Below are 27,517 nucleotides of genomic sequence, written 5' to 3'. Positions count from 1 at the left end.
AATGGGTCATGTTTGGATCTTCCAACCGTACAATAATCCAAACACAAACCTCAAAAACAACACAGAAATGGGTCACTGAGCTCAAAACCAAGATTCAGCAATGGCCATCCCAGTCCTCTGATCTGAACCCTACAGAGAATGAGAGGAGTGAACTGAAGAGGAGAAGCACCAACATGGAGCTGGGAATCTAAAGGGTCTGGAGTGAATCTGGATGAAGGAATGGTCTCTGATCTCTTGTGAGGTGTTCTCTAACCTCATCAGGCATTATAGGAGAAAACTCAGAGCTGTTAAACTGGCAAATGGAGGTTTCAAAAAGTATTGAATAAAACAGTGCCGTTAATTGTGGCCAATGTGTATTAGAGAAAACAGCATTAGATTAGTGCAAAAGTGACATGCATTAAAAAACATTCACTGTAAGGAGGATTTTTCCAGATCAAAAATGTTTCTTGTGTGCATGCTCCTGTCAAAACAAGCTGCAGATGATCTTATAATTAAGTGTCTCTGTCAGATCACGTTCAAAGAAGAGTAAACAAGTGCCAGGTCTTGGTCTCTGTTTAAGTGGTCTTGAGTAAAACACTTGACTGTAGCTCATTACATTAACACTCATCAGCGGTCACTTCCCGTTCAGAGCTTTTGCAGTAAATCCATAGATCTTTTTTGAGGTCAGATCAGTTGCAGCACACACACACACACAGAGAAATCCAGCTAAACAATGTCAAACACTGAATAAAAGCAGAAGACATTTCTGGCTGTGTCTAGTGAAGTTCAGGAGATCATAGACCTTGGGATATCCAATATTTTATTTTTAAAGAATGGACTGATTGACATTTGTTTCATTTTTTTTGGTTTCAATGCCACAAACACGTGTATTTTATTATGTCTCAAAGCTGTGAACATAACATTGTGGGGGGGACTAACCTGTTGGACTGCAGCTTTTTTCCAAAATATTTAATATAAACAACAAATGAAGATATTGCCTGTGTTCTCAAACCATTGCAATTTAGCATTTCAATCTGTATGCTTTAACAGGCTCAATAAACGTTTTATTTATATTCAGCATCTTGGAATACATTAGTTACCGTTCCTCAAAACAACTGATTTTTTCCCCTACATATTTTCTATGTATTTATTTGTACATTTTAAATACAGATATACTGTACTTTAGTACTGCACAAACTAAAATGTGTCAGTAAACGTCAGATCCTCGTTAAGAAACCCTGTCTAAAGAGGAATATATTTCAAGTTTCCATTCATTGTTATAATCATATAAAGGTTTAAATAAACAAAAGACCATGTTTCCACCGGCAACAGAATTTTTATTCTCTCATTCCTCGTCAAAGAATCACAACTTTATTTTTTACGGTTTCCAGAATGAATGTTTGGTGAGCAAATAAGATGCAGCTAGATGTTAGGGAAAAAAACCCATCATATCCTGTAAGTGTAAAATAAAGAACACATCTTATGATCCATATACACAATTGCATTGACATACATAAGAAATATGAAACAAAAATAAGAAATAGTTCATAGACTCTTGTTTCTATGTAAGGTGCGGTTCATGAAAACCATCATCAGATATTTCACTCTGAGCAGAAGTCACTCTTTAGACACTGTTTCGGTTCAGATCAGTGTAAAGGAGCTTCTACTTTAAACAGCAGACGTCGAAGGCCTTTAGTTGGGTTACAGTGGGGGTCAGAGGTCAGCGTTTAGGCTCTCTTCCAGCGGCCGTCCTCAGTGCGGCGGTACAGCTGCGGCTGACCGGCTGGAAACAGCCCATCTGCGGTCGGATGATCCAGAAGAAACCGGATGGTGGATTTGATGTGATGCACGAAGTGAGGAGGCTCTGCATGCGGAGACGTGGACAAATACTGATGGACAAACCAGACGAGAAATCAATGAGAAAAATCAATTAATCCTGCCGATCTAATTCATGATGAAATACACAACTTACTGTATCATATTTGATCAAAGTTTGCAGTTAAGTCTGTTGTTCACAATCTACTCCATGCCTTCTGCATCTAATTGATAGTTTATGCTTTTTTTTTTAGCAATGAAAAGGCCATTCATCTTCAGCTTGTGATTCACGTCTCATCAGGCTTTAGATTGCATTGCATTATATGTTTGGATCATTTCAATCTCAAGACTGATATTTCAATCAATTTAAACTTCAGCATCTGCATCCAATTGTACATTCTTTGAGTTGTGTTTTCTTGTATAATCTCTCTATATAAGCCATAAAAGCCTGATGGATAAAATACGAAACGCGAAGGAAAAAAAAAAACACACGCAAACTTTTTTTTTTTTGGTCTAAAGGTTCAATAAACGAGCAGTGAGGGGGTTTCAGACCTGTAAGATGGTTTCATCATCTTGGGACAGCCAGAAGGACATGTCATTGTTTGGTGTCCATCTGCACGGGTCGATCTTCACCAGCTCTCTGCTGGAGTCATACACTTCAACCATCTGTCAATGACACACACCGATATCTCATTCTTCTGTCAGGTATTGAGTGCTACAGAATATCATCTGTACCTGTCCACCAGAGAAGGAGCGAGCGGATCGGAGCTCCTCGGCTGGTCCTCGACAGGAGAATGAAGCTGGAAACACGTGACCGGTTTTAACGTTCACACCTGAACTCAGACAGAAACACGCTGTCAGTGTCTCATGATGAATCCACTCAAAACTGAAACTGTGGTATGGCTTCCCGTGATTATGAAATCACAAAGGCTGCAGTTTAGTTAAATAAACAAAAGCTATGTGTTTCAAAAAAAAAAAAAACGTAGCATATCTGAAGATATTTCAATTTTATCCAAAAAAAAAAAAAAAAAAAACGTACTGCTGTATTTTTGGTGCTGTGTGTGAACCTGTCTATCACACTGAGAAAAGATGGAGATGTTGTACAGTACCTATCCCATACACCACGGGCCGATGAATCCCGTCTTTGATGACATCATTCATGTCTGAAGAGACAGAAATAGATGTGTAATTATAAATGTACTCCATGTACTCTGAAGTAGTAACATCTTTCTGTTAAAGAAACAGGCTAAAATAATTGAATAAAATCAAAACCTTGCTGAATGAGATTTTAGTACTGCAACAGACGGGGCGATTTTCAATGAATAATGACTTAAATTTGGGTCTTTTTCTCACACGAAACACCATACGATTTGAGACTTGGAAAATAGTGAGTAAGTTGTAGAGACTACTTTTCTTAGGGCTTTTCTTTGACGCATGTGAAAACTATGAGCTGTTGTAAGGATATTGTCAAAATGACTGCTCTTGTGTTCCACAGAAACAATTAATTCATACAGGGTTGGAACAACATGAGAGTCAGTAAATGATGACAGACTCTTCATTGTTTATTTTTAAAGTAAATGAACTAATAGAAGTGAAATATTTCCCATCACGACGGACCTGTGATGCAGCACGTCTCCAGGTGAATCTCTTCCTTCTGCTTCTGAAAGGCAGCTGTAATGCAAAATCATCAGAATCACTTCTGATCACACAGTGAATGTTTCATCATGTCTTTGCTCTCGACCTACCCAGAATACTAAGGCTGAGTGAGTGTGAGGTCCTTCGGTCATCATCAAAACCACCGACCAGATGCAGCTCTAGTCTGAAGACACAAACACAGCCATAAATCACACATACAGTCCTTTCTATTTGACGTTCCTGTTCAGTGATGCGTGACCAATCTACAGCACCTGCCCTCTTTCGCTGGACTGCTTCTAGAAGTGACAGCATTGACAATCAGAGGAACTTCAGTCCATGTGCTGGAGCCATCACAGTGAGCCAGACACGTCGCTCCGCTGCCTGCAGAACAGACACAAACACAGTCAACCAACACACACACACTGACTCAGACACAAACACACTGACTCTATGAAGGTTCATGTTACCTGTGTGTCGAAGCACGACTAAGTGGCATGTTGTAGCGTCATCAGATCCCAGCATAGAGACTGAATCTGAGTAAAGAGAAACATTAGAGTGTGTGTAACACACCGCTGGTCATCAGATGGAGAGCAAACACTCACTGTCCGCTGGTGTGGTCGCTGCAAACTCCCGCTGCTGGATGTACAGGAGCTGTTTAGTGTCCACAGCCTCTGGACTTCTGGACACAAACTGCTTTGCACTTTCCTAAGAGACACACATCAACAAATCAACCTCTTCTGATTACATGCACTGCACACTATATGTGCATAACTGGCAAATGACACGGATACTAATGTTTCTTTTTTTTAATGTTTCTTTTTTTCTATATATATATATATATATATATTACTAGATCTACATATATTACAGTGTGTGCATGCATACTTCTGTATTATAATAAAATATTAATACATTTAATGAAAAGTGTTGTTTTAAAGATTGTGTTGTTTATCTTATACATCCAAGAGAAAGAGGGTCTATATTCATTACAGTCTGTGAATACGTGCTGCAGTATAATAATAATAATATTATTATTATTATTTTGTATTATTGTATAACTTACCTTCAGATGCGGGTATTTGCTGAAGAGCTCCGCGGTTGAGTTCACGCGCTCTATTCGCTTATTCTGAGTAAACAGTGGCATCCTGACAGAGATTAAATCTGATTATTTCATTAAAGTCGGATCATTAATGATAACTCTTTCATGTGTGATTCTCCTCATCACACCGCCGCGTTCTCTTCCGCTTTGCGCGCACGTCACAGCTCACGTGACTCGGAGCAGTAGAAATGATTCGCTAGAACGGACAGAAACCGGAAGTCTCTTTGACATTAGAAAGAAATCGAGAGGAAAGGCCAATGGAGTTTCATTAGCTGCATGTGAGCATACAGACCGTCAGGCGGCGCTCCGCTAAAAGCAACTTTATCTGCTCTAGCCTAGCTTAGCTTATATTATATTATATAAGTACTATTATCTAAATATATTAAATAAACACATTATAATAATTAAATAAACAATGAAATAAAATATAACAATTAATAATAATCATAAAACGCTACTCAGGAGCAGCAGGGGGCGCTGGAGATCATCTTCAGGATTCACTGACTCACTCTGTATTTGGTTTTGATTAAAGAGGATCTTCTTTTCTTTCCTGGTGCTTGAGAAATATTTAAGAAATTTTGAGATGTAATCCATTTCCTGGAGCAAACACAATGAACAATTTCCTTAATATTTAAATAAGTATTTAACAGAAAAGAAAAAAAAAAAAAATATATATATATATATTCATTAAAATAACCTTACTAATAGAAAGATAGGAATTTTGTCCTAAAGATAACAATTTAAATAGCTATGCAGTTAATACATAGATAAATGTATGAAGCGGCTAACCTTTAAATCACTATTATAGTTACAAACAGCTTGCTAAAAGTATTTTTTTGGAACCCTAATGTATCCTTTATTTTAAGTTTCTTTGTTTTTCGCTGTGATCATGTGTGTATTAAACACTCAGTTTATGAGGTTTCTGAATGCATCATGAAGTCAGGAAAGTTACTCACTGATTAATCACCTTTATTTCACAACTCCAGCAGCATAGAAGCTTCTAGATTAGTGTTGCCAGACTTTTATGTTTTGCCATTTTTAATTTGTGTATTCATTTTTTATTCACCAACAGAAAATCTGACCATCTGTACAAAGAATCACACAATGACAGTCAAAATGTTGTTTATTTAGTGTGCGTGTGTTTTGACTTTTGTCCCAGGACTAATGGAAATACAGGATACAATAAACAAATATATTTTTAATTATATAGAAACCATATGAATTTTTAAAGAAAACTGTTAAAAGTGTCAACAGCCAGCTGGATTTAATAAAGCAGAGCAGCATTATATCAAATCAAACAGAAAGAGATGAGAAACACACACACACACACACACACACACCTGAGGCGTGTTGGATCCATCAGCCTGTGATTATTCTCTCTAAACTAAATGCATGAAAAGGAGGCACTTCATCCTCATTTCCTCAGGTCTCAGATGAATGCACAGAAGCAGGTATGCAGTCCAGGAATTGAGGGTTTATTGTGAATATTCATCCAGAATCATCAAGAGGATGAACTCTGAACTGAATCAAGAGAGCTGCAGGAAGTGACCATCCCTCACTTAACCCTGTTCTGTACATTACAGCAGACTCCTGTTAGAGGACAGGAAGCGGTTTATTATAAACATTTCCTGTTTACAGTTTCCAGCCAATCAGCTGCGGCCCTTCCATCCAGATGCATTATTATTATCAGCGTTTCTCTGCCTTGAGGTATTACTGAATTGCTTTCCCATCCAAGCAGCATAAAATGTCATGAACTTCTAATTATATTGAGTGAACATTAAACCGTGATAAATCAAAAAAAAAAAAAAAAAAAAAAAAAAAAAAAAAAAAAAAAAAAAAATTGCACACAATTTATGATGTTCATTAAAGTTTCACGCTTGATAATTTCCTGCAGATAAACGTGTGAGAAACTCAAGTTGTGTACACAGCTTTATTAAAGTTCATGAATAGAATGAACAGAGATAATATGGAAATACTGTACATGCATCAGGAGCTGACTGTTAAACACAATCCTTAGAAAGCAACAGGGAGTGAATGAGGAAACGAGAGCAAACAAACATTTATACTCGAACGAAGCCTCCGTACAGACACAGATAATCCAGTGATATTTATAAAAATATGAACATACACATCTCATTGATGTTTCTAAGTGCTCTGAAAGGCATCAGACGGATCTCAGTGATGCCATTAGTTTAAATACTTTGAGGAAGCATCTACATGCTGCATTTGATCCCGTCTCAGTTACTCGGCAGGAAGTGAAATCTGTCTTACGATGATCCTGAAACAGATTGATGACGCTCTGCCGAGCAACTGATGACGAACCACTGTTAAATAAAGAAAAATAAGACTCCTACGACTGAAAGAAATGAAAGTATGCGGCCCTCACGAGTCTGAAGGCCAAAGATCAGCTGTTCTCATTAACATGAGTTATCCATTTAAAGTCCAAGTGCAGAAAACTTCAGTCATAACCCGCCACTGAACGTGGGTTAAGGGTTAAAACGTCACCGAGCACCAAACACGAATGCACGAGTTTATAAGGTGAAAAAAAAAAAAAAAAGTAAAGCACAGACGCCTGTGGTGCATTTCTGACTCGGACAATCAGTTAAAGCAGAGTAACCCCGCTGTCTAACAGGCTGTCAATCATCATCCCCTCCCCCAATCACTGGTCTCTAGCCAAGAGAAGCCCCGCCTCTGAAGGGCTGTCGTGTCACAGACTCCGCCCACCACACACCCCTCACATGGTTTGTTAAAGGTGATGCAAACGGTGAACAACAGCGAGACACAAAGGCCTTTAAGAGCAGGGCGGATCGTGATCACACGACTTCTGATGAGTTTTAATGACCTGAGATTAATTCAAGAGACTCGAGTGCGTTTATGCCAAGGGTAGAGGGATAAATCACTAGAATAAACCAGTTTACACTAGTCCTGACAGCCTGTTAAACGAGCAGGGTTTAACCTCAGCAGCCGGATTGAGTGATGTCTCTGCCCGAGCGCTTGGTGACCTCCATGGTGGTGAAGATCTGGAACAAGTGAAGGGAGAAGCATGTTATAACTCAAGAGCAAGAACATGAGGAAACAGTGATATATCATGAAGCAGCAGGTCACAGGAACACACCTCAGCACACGTCGGGTGAATCCCGATGGTGTTGTCCAGCTGGTCTTTGGTGATTCCACATTTCATGGCGGCTCCGAAGCCCTGAGTGACCTCTCCAGCGTTAGGACCCAGATAGTGGAAGCCAATCACACGATCCTGCACACAGACAGACAGCAGTTAATTCTCCTGAAGTGTCTCACAGTAATGACAGCATTCACACAACACAACGCTCGAAGGAAATCAGTCAGCCTCACATCTTTACTGCATTTTCTAAATATGCATCATGTAAGCTAACAGTGGGGGGGAATAAATAAACACTTTACAAAATTATTATTCATTTACAGAAACATTAATATTACATCTATTTTGACCATTTTTTTTTACATGCATTACTTTGAAAATAAAAATTAACACTGCAAGATTTGTTAACATTTTATGCAGTTTTACAGAATGCATGAATCTGTAACATCATAACAATTGTAATCCTCCATCCTAATTTTATTTTCATTTCCTCATTTTAAGTTCTAGTAACTTGTTTGTCATTTTTATTTTTAATTCCTATTTAGCTTTTCTAAATTCAAGTACTTTTTTTTTATGACTTCCAAGTTAAATCACATTTTTTCAACCATCTTTTTTATTTCCCATTTTCATCCCTGAAACAATACTAGTTTACTGGAAGAAGTTCAAACAATGCTAATGAATTAAATCTTACCGTAAAGCAACTCAAATCCAGTTTAGTGTATCATCCTGACTTGGAATCAGGTTTCAAAAAAGCCTTTATTTTTATTTTAAACGAATCAAACCACGTTCACGTAGGATGGTGAGTTGTGCATGTCTTACGTTGTCCAGTTTATTGCAGATGATCTTGGCGTAGCACCGGTTGTTGTCCCGGTTGGGAACGGTGAACTCCAGAGGCCAGAACAGACTGTGATAGATCTGCAGAGACCACACAATCATTATCAGCACAGGTTATTATTTCCAGTCGGACGCCTGTCAGCAAACACTCACCTCGAGGTTCTCCTCTCCGTAGATCTCGACGGCCTTCTCCTCCGGATAACCACAGCTGCCGTACTCCATCGGAGTGAAGACCGTGGTGGGAACGTTCAGATAATCACACTGAAACAACACCGAGAGAGGGAGACAGGACCCGGTGAGATCACAGCAAACCAACTGCTCTTTACAGAGTTTAATCTAACGTTTATAACACAAACACAGGAATAGTTATGACTGCAGGGTTTCATCAGTCAAATTTTTAAGACCTTTTTATGACTATTAGGATTTGAATTTATGACCTACACGAATTACGATAAAGAACTTCAGTCATTAAAATTCCTTTCAAAAGTCTTTTTTATTATTGACTTTCATTGAAGTAACAAGTTTTATTATTTAAAGGGTAATTCTATTATTTCTTAAGATTAAGAAACTGAAGCCTTCGCCTTTTTCTTGAGCAATTGTAAATTAACAATTATTTTATGGCATTGCTTTCCAAAGTCACAGTATTCCACACCCACAAGCAGGGGTCAGCGGGGGTCAGCGGGGCCCCGGTGCAGGTTGTACCAGTGGGCCCTATTTGAAATTGTTTAATTTGTATGTTCTTTCATTTTTATTTATTTTTTGCCATTTACACAATGTTTAAGTTTTTTTCAAGTTTGTAGGTGTCCAGGTACAGAAACCAAATAATTAAATGTAAAATAGCACTGGATAGTCTTCAATGTAAAAATTAAATACACAATCAAACCAAAATTTATTCAGACACCTTGAACATTTCTCACATTATTAGTTTATTTGCTATTGCTTCTAAAATGGTTATAAAATGTGACAGGAATTTAGAGTTAAACTGTGTCATCTTGATCATGTCATAACTTTGATAGAAATGTACGTAATGGATTACAATCAACCAAAACTACAGACAACTGTTATTATGACAATATTTACACAACCATCAATACTTTGTTGACCAGTTACCAACCAATGCTTCATTTTGTTCAGACTGTGGTGTGAAAAGGTTGCATTAGCAATTTAGAAAAAAAAACATAAGCAATGCATGGTGCTTTATAAGGTGCTGAATAATATTTTTTCCCAATTTTATATATAGATAAAACATTTATATCTATCTATTTCACTAGTAGTTCACTGTATGAGGGTGCTTTGGGTATAATATGTCACAGTTTGCTTATACTCACTTACATAAATGCATTAGTGTCCTGTACCTACTAGTAAAATATGTATATCAAAAATTATATCTGGAGTCTGGATAATTTTTGGTTTGACCGTGCATAAATTCTTGTTAAAACTGCAGTCAATAGCAGTGAGTGATTTTTCTTTCATTTTCTTGGATTAACATTACAGCAGCCAGTAGCTAAATTAGGCGCCGTCCCTTTAAGAGATGATGAACGCATCTTTTTCCTCAACTGTTTACTTTCACTTAAGAAATAACTGACAAATAACTGAAAAAAAAGGCGGGTAATTTGACATAGTTTGTATGTATTTGTCTGCAGAAGAGCAAAAAGAAGCAAATTCGGTGTTCAAGCGTTTTGAGACGCCCTTCTCTGCGTAAGCCCTGAACACCGTGGTACTGAATTGGGCTCTTTCACATCCTTTTGTATGTTCAAAACTGAGATTAGTATTTGTTCGTTCATGTGCAGGAGGGACTGTCCGTGATACACGGCTCTCGCTCCCTCTCCGCACCGAACACAGCGCGTGAGTAACCAGCTACTCAGTTCAGCTTTTCCGCGTCTTGTGTTTGGATGCTTGATACCGATTGTTAGCGACGGGCTTGAGCCAGCTACTAAACGCACCGTATTCGAGCTATAGATCGTTAAGGGTACATTTTCCCATTGTGATAGCCAGGATGATTTCAAATAATCTAAGCAGTGACTCAGTATGATACAGTATGTTCAGAGTTCGCGCGGGTTTCTGTGAAAGTCCTTCTGACAAGCGTGTGCTTGCTGTCGCATGGACCTTGTAGTTCTGGAACGCTGTGATACCAGTGTGACACCACCCAGATTCCTCAGATACAGAACTACAACAGGCGAAACATATGAATGCCATTGCCGCTGCGAGCGCATTTTGATGGAAGAACAAATTAATGGACTAGCATATCAATTTAAGACGTGGCTAAATGTTTTTTTATGAACTTGTATGGAAAATCCGGACGTTTTTATGACTTTTTCTGGCCCCGCGGAAACCCTGGACTGACCTTCAGAGATGCTCCAGCGAACAGTCGGCGAGCCAGCAGCTTCCCGGCCTGTATGGCCACAGGAGTCAGCTCCCACTTCCCCTCCAGGATGTCTCCAATAGCATAGATGTGAGGAACACTGGTCTGCTCCTCATCGTTCACCGGGATCTTCCCGTTCCTGGAAGGAGGATCAGGAAAGGACTCAATGTTAGCTTTGGGAGAGCACAGTCCGAGTCATGAGGACTAAGTAAAGACAACAAGAAACAGAAAAGTCAGATTCAAACTTGCTTCTGAAGCTTGATCTGAATCGGTTTACTTGCATTCCCTTCCCAAACATCTTTTCACGTTGTATTACTTGGTTGTGAAACATCTGTGTCAATACTGCATGATCACAATCTACCATTTTTCCTCAAAGCATCAAAACTTTTGTATTGAGGTTTCAATAGATTTGTGCACTCAAGACACGAACTAAAATGCAGTTGCAAGCATTACACTCATTGGCGACTTAAAATGGCTATGCATGAACTAAAATGTAAGATGCATTTATGAGCTGCAGAAAGGCTGTCGTCATATAAAAGCCACATTACATCAACCTCAGCTCACTTCTGCAATCTTGGAAGACTGGTGTTACTGTAACTAGTGCACAATGACTTGTCAATGTACAAAAAAAACATTGTGTGCATTACTAAACGGAAATGAGCAACTCAGGCAGCATTTCATGCCGTGCATCACTCTCACATGTGTGTGGGTCATATGGAATCACATGATTCTGCTTCTAAACCAGTCTCAAACACACACACACACTTCAGTTAATTACTAACAGAATTAATATTAATAATCCCACTCTACTGAATGGAAATATTTATCTGAATCCTTCTTGACCCACTGTGCTCTACAAACACAGTCCTGTCCTGAGGTCAGTTCAGACTCAATACTGCTGACTCACTGTGACACTCACCTCTGACCCCGCCCTCTCTAGAGATACCATGACAACAAGCACTTTGTTATGGGATGTGGGAGGGACAGACGACCAAAATAAACCATTCAAATGAAAGACCCATACTTGGCATTGACTTTGACTCCAGCTTTGTCCAGACCAATCTTTCCTGTACAGGCGTCTCGACCGACTGCGATCAACACCTGAGAGACAGAGCAGCATTAGAGACACTGAAGGAATGTGCCACAGAAACACCAGACTCCTACCACAGTTATAAAATACCAAAGCACTGTTCAGGACACATTAAACGGCAGACTAACTGTACAACTCCACTGAAGGTTTAGATTAAACAACTAATGCAATTATTATTATTTAATTTTTATTTTTTAAACATGACTTGGAAACATCAAATTATTTATTCATCAAGTACACATTCAATTTTTCAAAAGTGACACTCAAGAAAAGTTACAATGGATTTCTATTTCAAGTAAATGCTGTTCTTTTGAACTTTACTCATTTTCATGGAAACTGATGCATTTTTTTAGGTTTCTTTGAAGTACAGCACTGATAATCAAATGTTTGAGCAGCAAATCAGTGTATTAGAATGATTTCTGAAGTTTAATGGAGTAATACTGAAGACAAATTCAGCTTTAATCATAGAAATATTACATTTTACAATATACTTGCATAGAAGACTTGTAATAACTCACAATATTACTGTTTTTTACTGATAAATAAATAATGGCGAGCAGTTGTTTTCAATATGGATTTCTCCAAATCAGGTCAGTTATGAGGTTTCAGTTCATCTGAAAGCACACCTCAGGGTTAGGCTTGACAGCAGGACGCCTCACCAGTTTTGAGAGATCGCAGACAAGATAAAATCTGACGCTCTTCAATGATATCTTTTTGTCCACACAGACATGATACTCACAGTATTGTATTCTCCTTCACACACTTCATCACCCTCGGTTGATTTGGCCGTCACTTTAAGTCGGCCTGGAGTTCCAGCTTCCAGCTGCTCGATCTGTAGAGAAAGAGACTAAGTGTTTATCACCAACATAAGGAGAGTAAAGAGGCCATGATGATAATACCCCTAAAGAGCATTTCATAACCGACAGATAAAGCATCATTTCATATTTCAGTAATGTTTAACAGCACACATGCACTAACCTTGGTAGGAACAAACTTCCTGAGGAATTTGACTCCGTGTGTCTCCATGTGATCTCCCGCACGGTTGGCCATGTCCTGATCGAATCCTCGCAGGAGAATAGAGCGCACCATGATGGTCACGTCCAGCCCCAAACCGGCCAGAAACCCCCCGCACTCCAGAGCCACATACGACGCCCCGATGACCAGAGTCTTCCCGGGACAGTAGGGCAACGAGAACAGGTCATCGCTGCGAAGAACAAACACAACCAGTGAGGAGGACACGGACGGATCACGCTTCCTCAAATGTAGACAAAAGTTCAGACACATACAGTTAAACCTCAAACACTGCAAACTTCCAGACTGAAAAGTCAATATACTGAAAACCGCAGAGGCTTAAGCCAAACACCTGCTACTCACTTCCTTCTCAGATAAAAGATGAATGAACATCAGGAAATCAGTTTAAAGGCCTGATACATCAAAGAAACAAGACTCTCTGTTTGGGCTGTGTAAATGAAACTATTTTACTGACTTAAAATGCATTACGTGACCAGGTGAAATCCTATTCAAATCAGTCTCAGTTTCAGTCTGACTGCTCAGATCAGATTTTGCACAGCTTTTTTGGTCTGTGCCACCTTCTTACACCACACATTTAAAAATAAGTAGCCACACAAGCTATAGAAGGAAGTCCTCCTCTTACACAACACATGCAGTGAAAGCTTTCCTTCCCTTGGTGACTGAGAATGAATCAGCTTTAAATCAATAAAGCTTCATGTAAACACACTAGTAACGACTCCCTGAGGTCCAGCAGTGTTTATCGGGCTCTCCAGAGGGAGTTTACCACGGTGAACTGACTGAACTCAGAGTCTGATCTCACCTGGTGATGCAGTACTCTTTGTCTCCTGGGATGCCCAGATAACGAGGTCTCTCTCCCGTCGCCAGCACAAACTTAGCAGCAGTGTAGAACATCTCTTTACTGCGCTTGTTTGTGGCCTGTTAGGAAGAGCAAACAAAAGGTTAGACGAGGGAGGGTTTGGCAGATCATGAATGCAATATGCAATTTTTTGCATTTCATTCTGGTGCCATTTAGACTACAGCAGCTCTCCTATGCCAAGCAATGCCTTGTGACATGAAGCCATGCTTTTCCTCATGTTCTGCTGCCAAAAGTAGTAATTAAATAATGTTTTACACTTAATCTCTAAAATAAAATCAAAATCAAACTTCCTTAGTGGAAAAGAATCAAGTTCTCTTTGCATTCACACTGTATCTGAACCTGAAGTGGACTTGGATCTCTTTTAGATTAGCTCTGCCTTTATAAAACTTGTTAAGGGTCGACTACATTTCAGTCAGATCGAGTCAGAACACACTTGCCTTTATCTTGTGCGGCTCCACAAACTCAGCGTAGGCGTTAACGTAATTGACGTTTTTATCTCGTAGAGAAACCCTGTAGCCCCAGTTCAGTGAACCGATGTAGTTATTCACCGCAGTCCTCATCGTCTCCCAGTTGTGACTCACTTTAATAAAAAGTCACCATTTAAATGAGAATGTCAATTAAAACAGAAGACGGACCAAAAAAAACAATAAAGGAAGCTTTTGAAAACAACACTTTGCAATACACTGAATGTTGCAATGTTCATTTGTTCGGTGTATCATGAAGATTTCTGGTGTTAAATCTCACATTAACTCTTTCGATTACGGATATAGATAAAGACTCTCGTGACAGTCTTTTTAACCATTTCAAGAAATATTGACAAGGCTGCAGTAACAGAATTAATAAACATATACTGAAACTCTTTTAAAGAAAGAGGAAACCAATCTGAAACATGTCTTCAGATCAGAAATCCCAAAATTTCATCACAACTTCAAGCAACTCTTGTTTAGTTTTACTTCTTTTCATGATTTAATGCATTCCAGATAGCGGTTCTCATCTGCGGTCCATATCAAAGAGCCAGTTTATCATGTACTACTGTGTACCACGTCCAGCTTCATATTTCTGTCCGTGTTGAATATAGCTCACCCTGATCACTGAACTCCCAGCCGAACTTGCGTGCGTCCTCCATGGCGGTCCCCAGCAGAGCCGTCTGATGCATCAGTTTCTTGGGAATACAGCCCACGTTCACACACGTGCCACCCAGACCTGTACAGAAACAGCTTATTATCATCTTATTACACGTCAGTTTTGATTAAACTTGCATGCTTTCGAGTCCGGTGTTCTTACCCCAGCTTGTGCCCTTCGGAGTGGGAACAACATAATCCAGAACCATGACCTTCTTCCCCAAGGAAGCTGCTTCCTGTTTGGGCAGGAAGAGACAGCATTAAAATCAGACTGATGTGCAAAACCCACAGAACTGCTTGTGTGCTCCTATAGTGTTTTTTTTTTAATCACTAGAAGTATTTTGCAACAATTAAGCGAAACTTTACACACAAAACCTATTTTATTTGGTGTATATAACTTGTAAATGAGTATTAAATAAAAACTAAATATAAAATTCATACAAATGGAGCATTTAAAAAAAAAAAACTGAGTATAAAGTAAAAATACACACACATATATATATAGATATATATAAAAATACTGTGGATTAATACTAGGTATAGCATACAGAATTTTTTTTTTTATGTAAAACTGTGCCTTCAATAATCTGGATTTACATCTATATTTTACTCCTTACATGTCAAAAGCTTAAACTTTTTTAAAGCCAAGACCTAAAACAGGATTCATGCATGTAACTTGAAGCTCAGAGACTGGCTCGACTGACCCCCCCACACACACAGTATTTAAACAGCACTATAAATGAAGGATCTGTGTACTTGAACTCACCTTTGAGCAGGCCAGACCCCCAGAACCACCGCCGATCACGATCAGATCATACTCGTACGCCTCGCTGTCTTCACCCAGCAGCTTCTGCAGGACGCCATCCCTGTGAGCCTGTTACCATGACAACAAACCCATCATCAGCAGGAGCATGAACACGATGCTGATGAGAGACTCGGTGAAGAGGTGCTTGAGCGTCATTCAGCTCGATTACCAAACATCTCTCCCACAGAGCTGCTGAACCTCAAAAATGCACCTCAATGTATCCATCTTTGTCACAGAATGGTACATTTGAATGCATTTGGAGCATTATTGGTGCCATCTACATGCTAAAATACTGTGAAAAGTATATTTTAATCGTTTCTGGAATGGTGTCTGTCAATTTAAAAGTTACCAAGGTCATGATATCCAGACAGTAAGATGCCTAATGAGAACAAACAAATCACAACAGCAAAAATGACTTGATATAAGGGCTGAAAATGTATAAGCATCATGCTATTTATCTTTTAAAACAACACTTAACGGCGTTTGCCATTTATAAATTCACAGAAATAAAAACAAATGCTGACAAGAGATTTCAGAGAGTGAAACTGATTTAATATGCATCTGTATGTGGGACAGTCAGCAAAAGTTTCATTACCTTTTATAGACCTATAATTAAAAAAAAAAAAAAAAAAAACGGAGGAGAAAGGATGTGTGCAGATGAGCCTTTTGCAGCAGAAAGCTCACTAACTCAGTCAAGCATCAGCTCCTCTTTACTGTGAAGTGAAGCGAGAACTGCCTCAGAACAGAAAACCACTGTCTTTAGTAAATGGTGTTGGAACAGAATGCATGAAATTACACTTCAGCAAATGTAATGGTCACTTGGTTATTCTTCATTATAACTAAAGTTAGAGAAGTTCACACCATCAAATCTGTGAGAAAATGAATTAAGTGTGAAAACTGTAAAACACCGTTTGCTTTTGGAAATTACATTTACGTCTGCTAATAATCAAAGTCTACAACCAATTAATTTCTCTTAATTTCCCTGGCCAGTGAAACCCAGCTGGAATCACAATGCACAGATCAGTCAGAAACACAGTACCTTCATGGTGCTGTCACAGCCTCCGACGTGTTTCTTGTTGATGAAGACGCTGGGGACTGTTTTCTGCCCCGTCATCTCATGCAGCATGTCCTGGTAGTTGGTCCCGTCCTCTGAAACACATCAGACACGATCAGATCAGTCTGGGTCTCACCGCTCGTGTTTCACATCTACACCACATGGGCGGCTCTCCAATAATCAAATCAGGTTCGGATCTGGCACTGCTCGCCTGCTCCTGAAAGAGATGTCTGGCTCCAAACACAGCAGCTAATCAGGTTTAGAGCAGTTCGCCAGTGAATCCTTTATCAGGGTCATGATACGAACATGAGACAAACAGCTGCACATGGACAGAGAGATAAAGAGAGCGCGAGATGTGAATGAGACATGGATGAGCAAGAAGAGGAAAACGAGGAGTTTCAGACATCAGTAATGCTGGAGTGACTCAGCAGCCAACACTTAAACATTAACTTGAGAGATTCAGAGAGAGCACATGCAAGTGTACTTCAGCTCAACTCTGTCAATGAGGCGGTAAAAGTTCAATCACCTTTAACATGAACATTACATAATACTAGCTGGAGTGGAAACACATGCATAGAATCGGTAATCTTGCATTTCAGGTAGAATTTCTTGTAAAATGAATGTTTTGCGATTGCAAGCTCAGCAATTTTCACATTAAAACAGCAAAACAATTTCAATAATCCATTTTATTTAATACCACACCAGCTTCTCTGACTGTTTTGATGGTCTGCTATTATTTCCATCAGCTGAAGAACACAAAAAGCTTGGCACTTCCTCCGTGTATCGCGTTTCACTCGTCAAAAGGAATTACTGTAAAAGTCATCATCTGATTACTCATTTGATATGTTGAATGATAAAGAGTTATTGTCCTCTCACCCATCAGATCCAGCTCGATGGCATTACACTTGACATTCAGCTCTTTAAAGAGGTCCTTCACCTGGAATTACACAGAACCACACACATTACGGTCTAAAACACAACATCTATTAAAACACTAATTATAGACAATCTTCATTATCTTTCAGGGTGTTTCTAAAAGCAGCTTTGTACCCTATTGCTTCTCTGAATGACTCACTAAAGTCTACAGATGCATGATATCATTTTATTATACAAGTGAATTGTCAATATTTGATATTTTATTGTGAATGTTCCTTTCTGCAGTCTTTATTACTTATGCTGCGTTTAACACTAATCTAAACAGACAGTGCTGGACTACAGCAGAAATTTAACCCTTTAAGAACACAAGTTCTTGATTAATGTCTGTATTAAAGCTCATACTACTAGACTTGATTCAGACTGACTTACACTAAAGCAGAGCACAAAAGAAACTGTTCTCCTTATTTTACACTATACATAAACTTCATTAATACAAGAACTAAGACTAAAGTCATTAATACATGTACTTGACAATGACAAATTACTGGTTTTAGTTTTTAATAATTGTAGAACTTTTTTACTATCAACTTTTAACAAAAGCAAAAATAAAACAGCACGATTAAATCAGTGAACAATAATTACTTCTCCAGAGCATTTAAATATTCAAATATCGAATCACTTTACAACATAATAAAACTTAAACTACTAAAAAAAAAAAAAAATAAAAAGGAACTGCTAATGAAAATGATTACAAAAACCAAACAAATAATCCAGAAAAAGTTATTTTAAAATAAATTTAACTGAACCTTATACACTTTTAAGTACATGGATTTTTCACTGACTGACTAATGATCGCTAATACACACAAGACTTATCAACTTTACAAACCTTCCTAACTCCACTTTCTTTCTTTCTTTCTCTCTCTCTCTCTCTCTCTTTTGCTGTTTGTTGTGTTTGTGAGGTGTTTATCTTCACTCACCTGTACGCAGAAGGGACAGTAGCTCTTACTGAACACGAGCACCTGATTAGCATCGATCAGCTCTTTGATCTTCGATCGGATCCGCTCGCGACCCGCGTCTTTCTCGATGGGCGGCATAATTATTAATAACCGATCAGGGATCGATATTCCGCGCTCTACGGCTTCCTCAGTCGATGATTATGATACAAGTCAAACTTTATCTCAACATAAACTCATGATGCACCATTTATTAACAGGTTAAATAAGACTAAAATCACTCCTGTCATCATTACGATTTCATCTCGCGGCCGCTGCTGAATGACGCTCTGCCGCGCGCGCGCCTCTTACATAAGACCCAATGAGTCTGACCCGCGAGCGCCTGATTGAAAATCAACCCAGGTCTTTCACTTACTGGGACCCACGTGTTGTCTGTCATAGCTTTGTTAGTAACTTATAACTTAAAATAAACGTGTACTGTAAAATAAAAATAAACTTAAGCTCTTTAAAGAAAACTGAATTTAAGGTATCTCAGTAGAGTTTTAGAGTTTAGAGTTTTAACTGAATAATTAGACTGATAATTTATGGAAGCACAAGATTATGATTTACTATACTAATTATTATTATTATTATTTTTATTATTATTATTATTATTATTATTATTGTTATTATTATTATTATTATTATTATTATTATTATTATTATTATTATCGTTATTATTATTATTATCGTCAATGATATTACTTGGTTAACCCACCAGGCAATATTTGGAGACGCCTCAGTGGTGCGGACACACGCGTCACCTGGTGGCTAAACCCGACCATTGCAACCTGCGCGTTGTTAACTAATTTACAATGGATAATATACAATTGATACTCACACATTTTTCCAGTTATTCAGCTTAAACTAAAGCAAATCCAATACACACTTTGTTCAACTCTGTAGAAGTTTGTGTAATTGTTATTAAAGTTAATACATTTACACTGTAGTTCCAGTGTAGAACGTTAACATTCCACTAGATGGCGCCAGTGCTCCATAATAACTCTTTAACAGAACATTTTGTGTGTACTTCAGCAGTCAAAATTAAGTAACACCAATTTGTTCTTAAATATTGTTATTTACTAAAGTAATATATACATGAGTGTTTGAGTGTGTATATATGATATTAAATATAGCATTACTCACATATTCCTGTCATTGCAAAACGTCAAGAATCAAGAGGATTAAAGCATTTCTGCAGAGCAATAATCATACTGCAGAGTGTGTGTCTTCCACCTAAAGAAAGCTCAATGTCTGGATAATAATTAGTGAGTTTATAAGTGTTATAAGGTCATAAAAGCCTTTAGAGCTGGTTTTAAAATCTGTGTTGAAGCAGATAAGCGCTTGAGCTGTTATCTTCCAACATAAGACTTTGAGATCAGATTTTTTACAAAAAAAAAAGAAACTCAGTTATTCATGGTTTATATGTAATTTTCTTTCAATTCATTCGATTTGAAATATTTCTGCAACAGTGAGAACAAAACATGAGATTTATAAACTTGGTATATATAATAATAAATGTTTATCTTGCAGCCTATCTTTTGCCACCTTACTGAGTTTAGAAGCACAGACACTGAATAAAAATGAGTAGTAATATAAAGAAACAGAACATGAAGTAAAAATAAGAGTTTTTACAAATTCACTGTTTGGCATCAAAGAAAAAAACCCATCTTGTCTCATAAATGAAGAAAGCCAGAAGAGCACGTGCAGCTCCTTCATTCTTCCTCTCAGGAATCGATCTGCTGACGTCCATCGAGGAATTTTCCTCCTGATCCGTGTAATAATAATGTGTTACCATGGCGACTGTCAATCATCCCAATGAGAAGAGGAAAGCAGATGTGACAGCGTGTCCCTCGTCAGCCGCTCCTTTAATCACACACACATCTGTCTTTCCGAGGAATAGTTCCTGTTCACTCATCGTCCCTCGTTCTCATCCATTTATCTAGAATTTAAAGATTTATCTTTCAGATGAAGACAAATATGATGATGCTCAGCAGACGACTAAACACACACAGATGCTGCAGAAAGATGATGCACACTGATATTCATCATTCATCTTTTATACATTTACTGTCTCTCAGAGAGACACTCACACACACACACACACACACACACACACACACAAGCGCAAAGACACAGAAAACACACAGACACACACAAGTACACACACACACACACACACACACACACACACACACACACACTCAAGCGCAAAGACACAGAAAACACACAGACACACACAAGTACACACACACACACACACACACACACACACTCAAGCGCGCGCGCACACACACACACAGACACACACAAGTGCACGCACACACACTCACACACGCAAAGACACAGAAACACACACACAAGCACACACAGACACAGACACACACAAGTGCACGCACACACACTCACACACACATAGACACACACACACAAGCGCAAAGACACAGAAAACACACAGACACACACAAGTACACACACACACACACACACACACACACACACACACACACACTCAAGCGCAAAGACACAGAAAACACACAGACACACACAAGTACACACACACACACACACACACACACACACACACTCAAGCGCAAAGACACAGAAAACACACAGACACACACAAGTACACACACACACACACTCAAGCGCGCGCGCACACACACACACAAGCGCAAAGACACAGAAACACACACACAAGCACACACAGACACAGACACACACAAGTGCACGCACACACACTCACACACGCAAAGACACAGAAACACACACACAAGCACACACAGACACAGACACAGACACACACAAGTGCACACACACAAGTGCACACACACTCACATACACATAGACACACACACATAGACACACACACACAGACACACACTCACACACACATAGACACACACACACACACACTCATTGTTGAGACTAAACACATCACACTTCACTTTCATAATAGCATCAATTGGTCTTAAATAAAGAGGAAATAAATGTGAAAACTTAAATTTTCTTCATTTTGATTTGATTTTCTTTCTTTTTTTGTCAAAAGTCTGACATTATATTGTGTTTCACTCCCCTACAACCAACTACTTCATATTGATTCAGACATAAAATAACCTATAATAACAATTTTTAATATGTACCTTTGAAAGAAACATTATATAACTTTACTAGAAGGAAAGTAATTACTGTAATTGAAAAATTACACTTTTTGTAAGATTTCCGATCTGAGTTGCTCTGCTTGGCCAACACCACATATTTATGACAACGTTTATAATAAGCTAATATCAAAGTCAGTCTTCATCTCGAAAGTGTGATTTTGATATTATTATATTATGTCGTTTATTATATTTTTTTAATTATTTTTCACAATAACACCACACAAAAATATATATATATTTTTTTTTTCCATCAAAGAAATGATGAATAAATTATTCAGTATTTTTACATAATATAATTTTCAAGTTCTATATAGCAACTACAGAAAAACTGTAAAATATGGTTGTTTTCTCAGCACTGTAATCTATATGGCATCTGTGAGCTCAGTAACTCCTGACATGTTTAGTTGAGGCTTGAAAACAGACTGATGAATTAAATGTCTCCTCGTCAGATGTCTAGTACATGATTGGATGTCATTTGTGTGCACTTAATCAATCGCTATTCCTTCCTTTGTGTCTCACATGTGTGTGTGTGTGTGTGACTGAGAGTGATTTGAATGTTAACTGGTGTGAGATGTGAAAGTGTCTCAGACTAGAGGTCTTCACGGGTCCAAAAATTCGTGCCCGAACCCGAAAGAGACCCGTAATGTACTACACCGAACCGACCCGGACCCGTCTAATATTTCAAAAGCTGGACCCGGACCCGTGTAGATCCGAGAAATGCCTACCCGGACCCGACCCAGACCCGTATATTATTTGAAATCTGGACCCGAACCCGCCGGGAAGACACAGACCCGACTGGACCCGACGTTCACATATTCCACCATAAATTGCTATTACAAATCAATAAACCTGTTGCGAAAAATACAGCTTTTTGTCTTACCTAATTTAAAGAGCCATAGTCTCTCCTCCTTGTACCTGACTGCCTGTGATGCATTACAATCCTCCGACAAGAAATTTATTCATGTTATTCCTCTCGTTATTCCAAGTCCAAGCTGAATCCACTCATTATTTCAGTTTCAAAAGTCCACTTGATGTCACGGTGACGGATGACAAATGCTACTGTGCACATGTACATTCTGACTCGAGTTAATTCGCATAATAACTTCCACTGTTTGCCCTTTTGAACTATAATAACGATCGCTCGTGCAATGCCATGGCCGCTGACGTTATTTATTTGCTATCATCTGATCTCTGTGCTCTCTGCTCTGCATCGAGTCTGAATCTGAATGACTAAAACTTTAAGATTAAACGGTTCATTTATAATATTATAAAAATGGGAGAAAATGTAAAACGCGGTTTGGCGGTCGAAGTGTCCCTCACTGGTTGCCATAGAAACATGAAATGCGCTCGAGACTGCACATGCGTGCTAGCTGTATCAACCTAAAATGCTTTAACGCAGTTTGAGCGTCATAGAAAACATTCATGTGACAGTCCACCTCAGATTGTGTTGCTGATTTGAAATATATTAAATATGAGTGTGTCAAGTCTGCAAGCATTAATACCGTGCGTGCACTTGTATTAACTCTGAATCTGCGCGCTCTGCTTCTAAAAGCAGAGAGAGAGATCACTTTTTTTGGCTCCCTCTTTTCTTTTCCTAATTTTACAAGTTGCAAGTTACAAAAAACACAAGCAGTCTTTGATCATGGCCGGGTGTTCTCCGACTCCGAGTCCAATGACTCCGATCGCATGGGTATTACACACAATTTTAAACAGACCCGGGACCCGAGGTAATAGATTCGGACCCGACCCGGACCCGGCTGATGATTTAAAATATAGACCCGAACCCGTACGGGTCCCGGGTCGGGTCCGGGGTCGACGGGTCTCGGGTGCACTGTGAAGACCTCTATCTCAGACATCAGCAGTCACGCGCCGCTTGAGTCTGACAGTCTGTGTTTGAGGAACACTTTACTCAATAAGAGGCAAATGGACTGAAACACTGCACACATGGATTCCTGCACACAGTACAACCACGCGTTAGTCTCTTCACCCTAATGTCACACACACACACACACACACACACACACACACACACACACACACACACACACACACACACACACATATAAACTATAAAACCACAATCACATTCTCACTATATTTGGAATAACATCACAGTTGCATACAGTATGCAATAGCCGTATGTAGTATGCAATATACCACACAATGCAATGCACTTGACTTTCCATTTCCATATTGACGAATAAACTGCAAGTATCATGTTTAACCATTTTTTCACTCATAATTTAATCCAACATGTCAAATTTAAAGACATTTTCCATGCAAAATTATATAAAAAATATGAGTTAATAATTTTCAGTTCCAAGATTATATGCCTCACATGCTTTATCATTTTCAATACAGACTGATTTACTTAATCAATAACATATTATACAACTACTAAGTATATAGCCAACTTTACTCACAAAATGCACACCCACATTTAACAGTATGTACTTTAGCAAGCTGCTTGATTGGTTGCAAAAAAACAATATTATCATCCAGCTCTAATGCTAAATGCAACAACATGGCAAAGATATTTAAAAATTAAGAATATGATTTTCTGTAAAGCTGCTTTATACTTTATAAAAGTGCTTATTGTACAAATTACATACTTAAAAAGTAAAATATATCAAATGTAATGTTTACTGACATATAATTGCATTTATTTTGTAAATTAAAGAAAATGTATGTTTTCTATTAAATGCAATTAGTTGAGCAATTAGCATATTATGATTACTGAAGATTATGTGACACTGAAAATTGGAGTAATGATGCTGAAAATACAGCGCTGCATCACAGGAATAAATTACTATTTACAATATATTCACATATAAAACTGTAATTTTAAATTGCAATAATATTTCAAATTAATGAGCAGAAGATCTTTTTTAAAGATAGTTTAGAGACATAAAATATTGATACTCATACCTCATACTTAATGAAGTAGCCTATGCTACAAGCACATAGTCTATTGAATAGTTAAGCACAGTTATTTTCCACAAGGGTGTATTTGATTGCTTTTCTCTTGGTCTGCGGAGGGAAGAGTGACAGTAAACTTGACATTTCCTGTGTTTTATTGCTGTAAATATATGACAGTTTTTTCAGCACAGAAAGTTTTGTGTGTGAAAGTCTAGCTCAGGTAGCAAGCCCATAAATAAAACATGAATCTTCTCTCTCTCTCTCTGTGTGTGTGTTATTTTTGTGGTGTGTTCGGTCGGTGTAGCTCTCTCCGGTCGCAGGCGGCCTGTCATTGTCAATGTCCTCATACCCAGTGAGCGGCTGTCAAACCGAACCAATCAAGAGCCGCTGTTCAGGCCTTCGCTCGCGCTCTCGTTCTTAGAAAGTATTCTCATTAGCCCCCCCACTGACCCAGAAATAAACATTGCATCCTATTCGAGCTCTGCGAGTGACTGGCGCCCCGCCGCTGCTTTGATCTGAGAGGGATTCATGCAAATTTAAACTGCGTCCTTCAGTTCACTCACAACAACCTGCCTGACGACGCTCTGCCTTCAGGAGCCGAGAATCTTGATTATCGATTGTGTTTGCTATGGTCATCATCACTGGTATTATTGATGATAACAAATAAATGCTTGCACAGTCAGACTTTTGAATATCAGCATAATGTCTGGTTCAGATTATTGTGGCCAGGAGAACATCTGAATGACATTTCCAGCAACCAAATGCAGTTTGCTTTGTATGTGCAATTGAAGACAGATATACTACTGCACAATAGATCATTAAAATAATGAGAAAACTAAGGACTTGTGATTCCACAAAGGACATATTAAAAAGGTAATTGTGAGTTTTTATCTTACAGTTCAGACTATTTTATCCCTCACAATGCTGACTTCTAAATTCAGAAGTCTGGCCTTTTTTCTTGTAATGCCAAGTTTACGTCACAGTTCTGAGTTTAAGTCTTGCAATTCTGGATTTTCTTTCCCTCTGAAATCTAAGTTTACATCTTTAAATTCTGTATTGAACACTTCCCATAACACCTGATGTACTTGCGACATCATTAGAAGAATGGCATCTACGCTAATATTAGTCTGTTTCTCTCTTATTCCGAGGTCACCGTGGCCACCAGATCCAGTACGTATCCAGAGCAGATGCTGGATCAGCACCTAGAAAGGACCTCTACTGCCCTGAAAGACAGCGGAGATCACCTTTATTACAATACTATTTTCCTATTTAATGCTGTTCAGTTGCTTTGTTACAGACTATCATGTTAAAAGCGCTATATAAATAAAAGTGATTTGACTTGACTATTTTGGTTTTCACCATGGAAAAAAATAATAATAAAGTTGCATTTTTCTCAAACCCCCGACCCCTCCCAGAAATTCTGAGTTTATACCTTGCAATATCTTTATATAATGCTGACAAAAAAATAAAATGCAAAAAAAAAAAAAAAAAAAAAATTACAAATTTCCAACTCTGAGAAAAGAAAATGCATAATTGCAAGATGAAAAAAGTCAGAATTCTAAGATTAAAAAGTCACAATTACCTTTTTAATTTCTTAAAAAAAAGGTGCAATTTGGTATTTCTTTAAAAAACATTTCTATTGTGAAATGTAAACTCAGAATCACAAGAAAAAAAATTCAGAAAATTAGAGTTTATATCTTATAGTTTATATCTTTGACAGTGTTTATATCTTAGAATTGTGAGAAAAAAACTATGAATTGTAAGATAAAGTCGCAATTAACTTTCTTCCATTTCTTAATCCCCATGCAAACATTTTAAATAAATAAATAAATAATAGTAAAAAAACAAATAAAATATAATGAACTGAAATATAATGGAAATGTGTGCTGACTTTCTGATCAGAATTTCTATCTATCATAAGTAAGAAAACAAAGCATAAAGTGCAGTTCTGCTCATAAATAACTGTATGTGTCTGAATATATTTCAGAGATTTAATGCGACTAACCTTGCAAAAAACTGGTGGCAAATTCTTCTTCTTTTATTCCTGTTTTCTCTCTCTCTCTCTTTTGGTCGTGACTGATAGGTAGCTCTGTCTGTTGGAGGAAGCAGCAATTTATTTAATGTGACCTTGCAAAATCTTTCAGTTAAACATTATATTTACTCTCTGGAGAGGTGTGATGCATTATTTATAGAAACGCTCTCATCTGGTCACTGGTGTGACGGAGGTGGACAGACCATTTGTAGGATGTCAGATGGAGATTTTGAGTGGTCTGACAGATGATTATTAGTCTGCTGGTTTTGCTCTGAATGAGTGAATCTCACGAAACCTGTCAAGAACATGACTGGCTCATATTTCACCTGAAAATAAAGAGAAAGAAAGATGAAAGCCATTTCTATGACCAATTAATATATAGTTTACATTTTTAAATATGTATACGTATGTCAGCATTTGTTATAGCCTACCTTTAATATCATAACATTTTAAACAAATATGCAAAAATATGTATTTATTTTTTATGCTTGAGCTGAAATATAACCTTAATGTGGGATTCATATTGATATGATGTCATGTTCTGAGTTCTGAAAGACAGATATTAAAACACTTTTAATCTGTTCCACAAACAAAGCTTTCACATGACTTAAAAAGACCTTGTTGACCAATATTATTATTATTATTATTATATATATATTTTTTGACCGTTGTGGTTATGCACTTTGTCTGGAAAAGAGCTGCATGGAGATTCTTTTAGAATAAATAACAACATATGGG

The 27,517-nt window shown here is 38.1% G+C and overlaps 2 protein-coding genes across 2 annotated transcripts; both read right to left on the bottom strand.

The window, feature by feature from the left end:
- Positions 1-1,288: 1,288 nt before the first annotated feature.
- ntan1 (N-terminal asparagine amidase) lies at positions 1,289-4,690 on the bottom strand. The gene is made up of 10 exons (XM_059570271.1): positions 4,493-4,690; positions 4,032-4,134; positions 3,897-3,962; positions 3,702-3,810; positions 3,540-3,613; positions 3,412-3,465; positions 2,904-2,957; positions 2,530-2,627; positions 2,347-2,460; positions 1,289-1,868 (listed from the first exon to the last, which is right to left on the bottom strand). Exons 1-10 carry the CDS (start codon positions 4,571-4,573, stop codon positions 1,707-1,709), a joined length of 915 nt encoding a protein of 304 aa, XP_059426254.1. The 5' UTR covers positions 4,574-4,690; the 3' UTR covers positions 1,289-1,706.
- A 2,272-nt stretch (positions 4,691-6,962) lies between these two features.
- LOC132090960 (thioredoxin reductase 1, cytoplasmic-like) lies at positions 6,963-18,967 on the bottom strand. Its single transcript, XM_059497743.1, has 16 exons — positions 18,653-18,967; positions 17,674-17,734; positions 16,783-16,892; positions 15,705-15,812; positions 15,102-15,174; positions 14,901-15,020; positions 14,255-14,397; positions 13,761-13,876; positions 12,908-13,133; positions 12,669-12,761; positions 11,864-11,940; positions 10,822-10,978; positions 8,631-8,738; positions 8,463-8,558; positions 7,644-7,778; positions 6,963-7,548 (listed from the first exon to the last, which is right to left on the bottom strand). Exons 1-16 carry the CDS (start codon positions 18,767-18,769, stop codon positions 7,486-7,488), a joined length of 1,803 nt encoding a protein of 600 aa, XP_059353726.1. The 5' UTR covers positions 18,770-18,967; the 3' UTR covers positions 6,963-7,485.
- Between the last annotated feature and the right edge of the window lie 8,550 nt (positions 18,968-27,517).

This window comes from Carassius carassius, chromosome 17, assembly GCF_963082965.1.
Source record: "Carassius carassius chromosome 17, fCarCar2.1, whole genome shotgun sequence".
In the NCBI taxonomy this organism is placed as follows: Eukaryota; Metazoa; Chordata; class Actinopteri; order Cypriniformes; family Cyprinidae; genus Carassius; species Carassius carassius.
Note: the sequence above shows the minus strand (reverse complement) of the source record. Positions and strands in the feature narration are given on the sequence as shown.

Bases quoted from the DNA above. Each gene is read 5' to 3' on its own strand.
- LOC132090960 (XM_059497743.1), bottom strand. From the start codon at position 18,769: ATGCCGCCCATCGAGAAAGACGCGGGTCGCGAGCGGATCCGATCGAAG. The intron at 8,739-10,821 runs GTCAGTCCAGGG...GTGTTGTTTCAG, and splicing joins TCGCTGGAGCATCTCTGAAG to TGTGATTATCTGAACGTTCC. The intron at 8,559-8,630 runs GTGAGTGTTTGC...TGGTCTCTGCAG, and splicing joins ACGGAGAGGAGAACCTCGAG to ATCTATCACAGTCTGTTCTG.
- ntan1 (XM_059570271.1), bottom strand. From the start codon at position 4,573: ATGCCACTGTTTACTCAGAATAAGCGAATAGAGCGCGTGAACTCAACC. The intron at 3,811-3,896 runs GTAACATGAACC...TCTGTTCTGCAG, and splicing joins AGTCGTGCTTCGACACACAG to GCAGCGGAGCGACGTGTCTG. The intron at 2,628-2,903 runs GTACTGTACAAC...GTCTGAGTTCAG, and splicing joins GCCCGTGGTGTATGGGATAG to GTGTGAACGTTAAAACCGGT.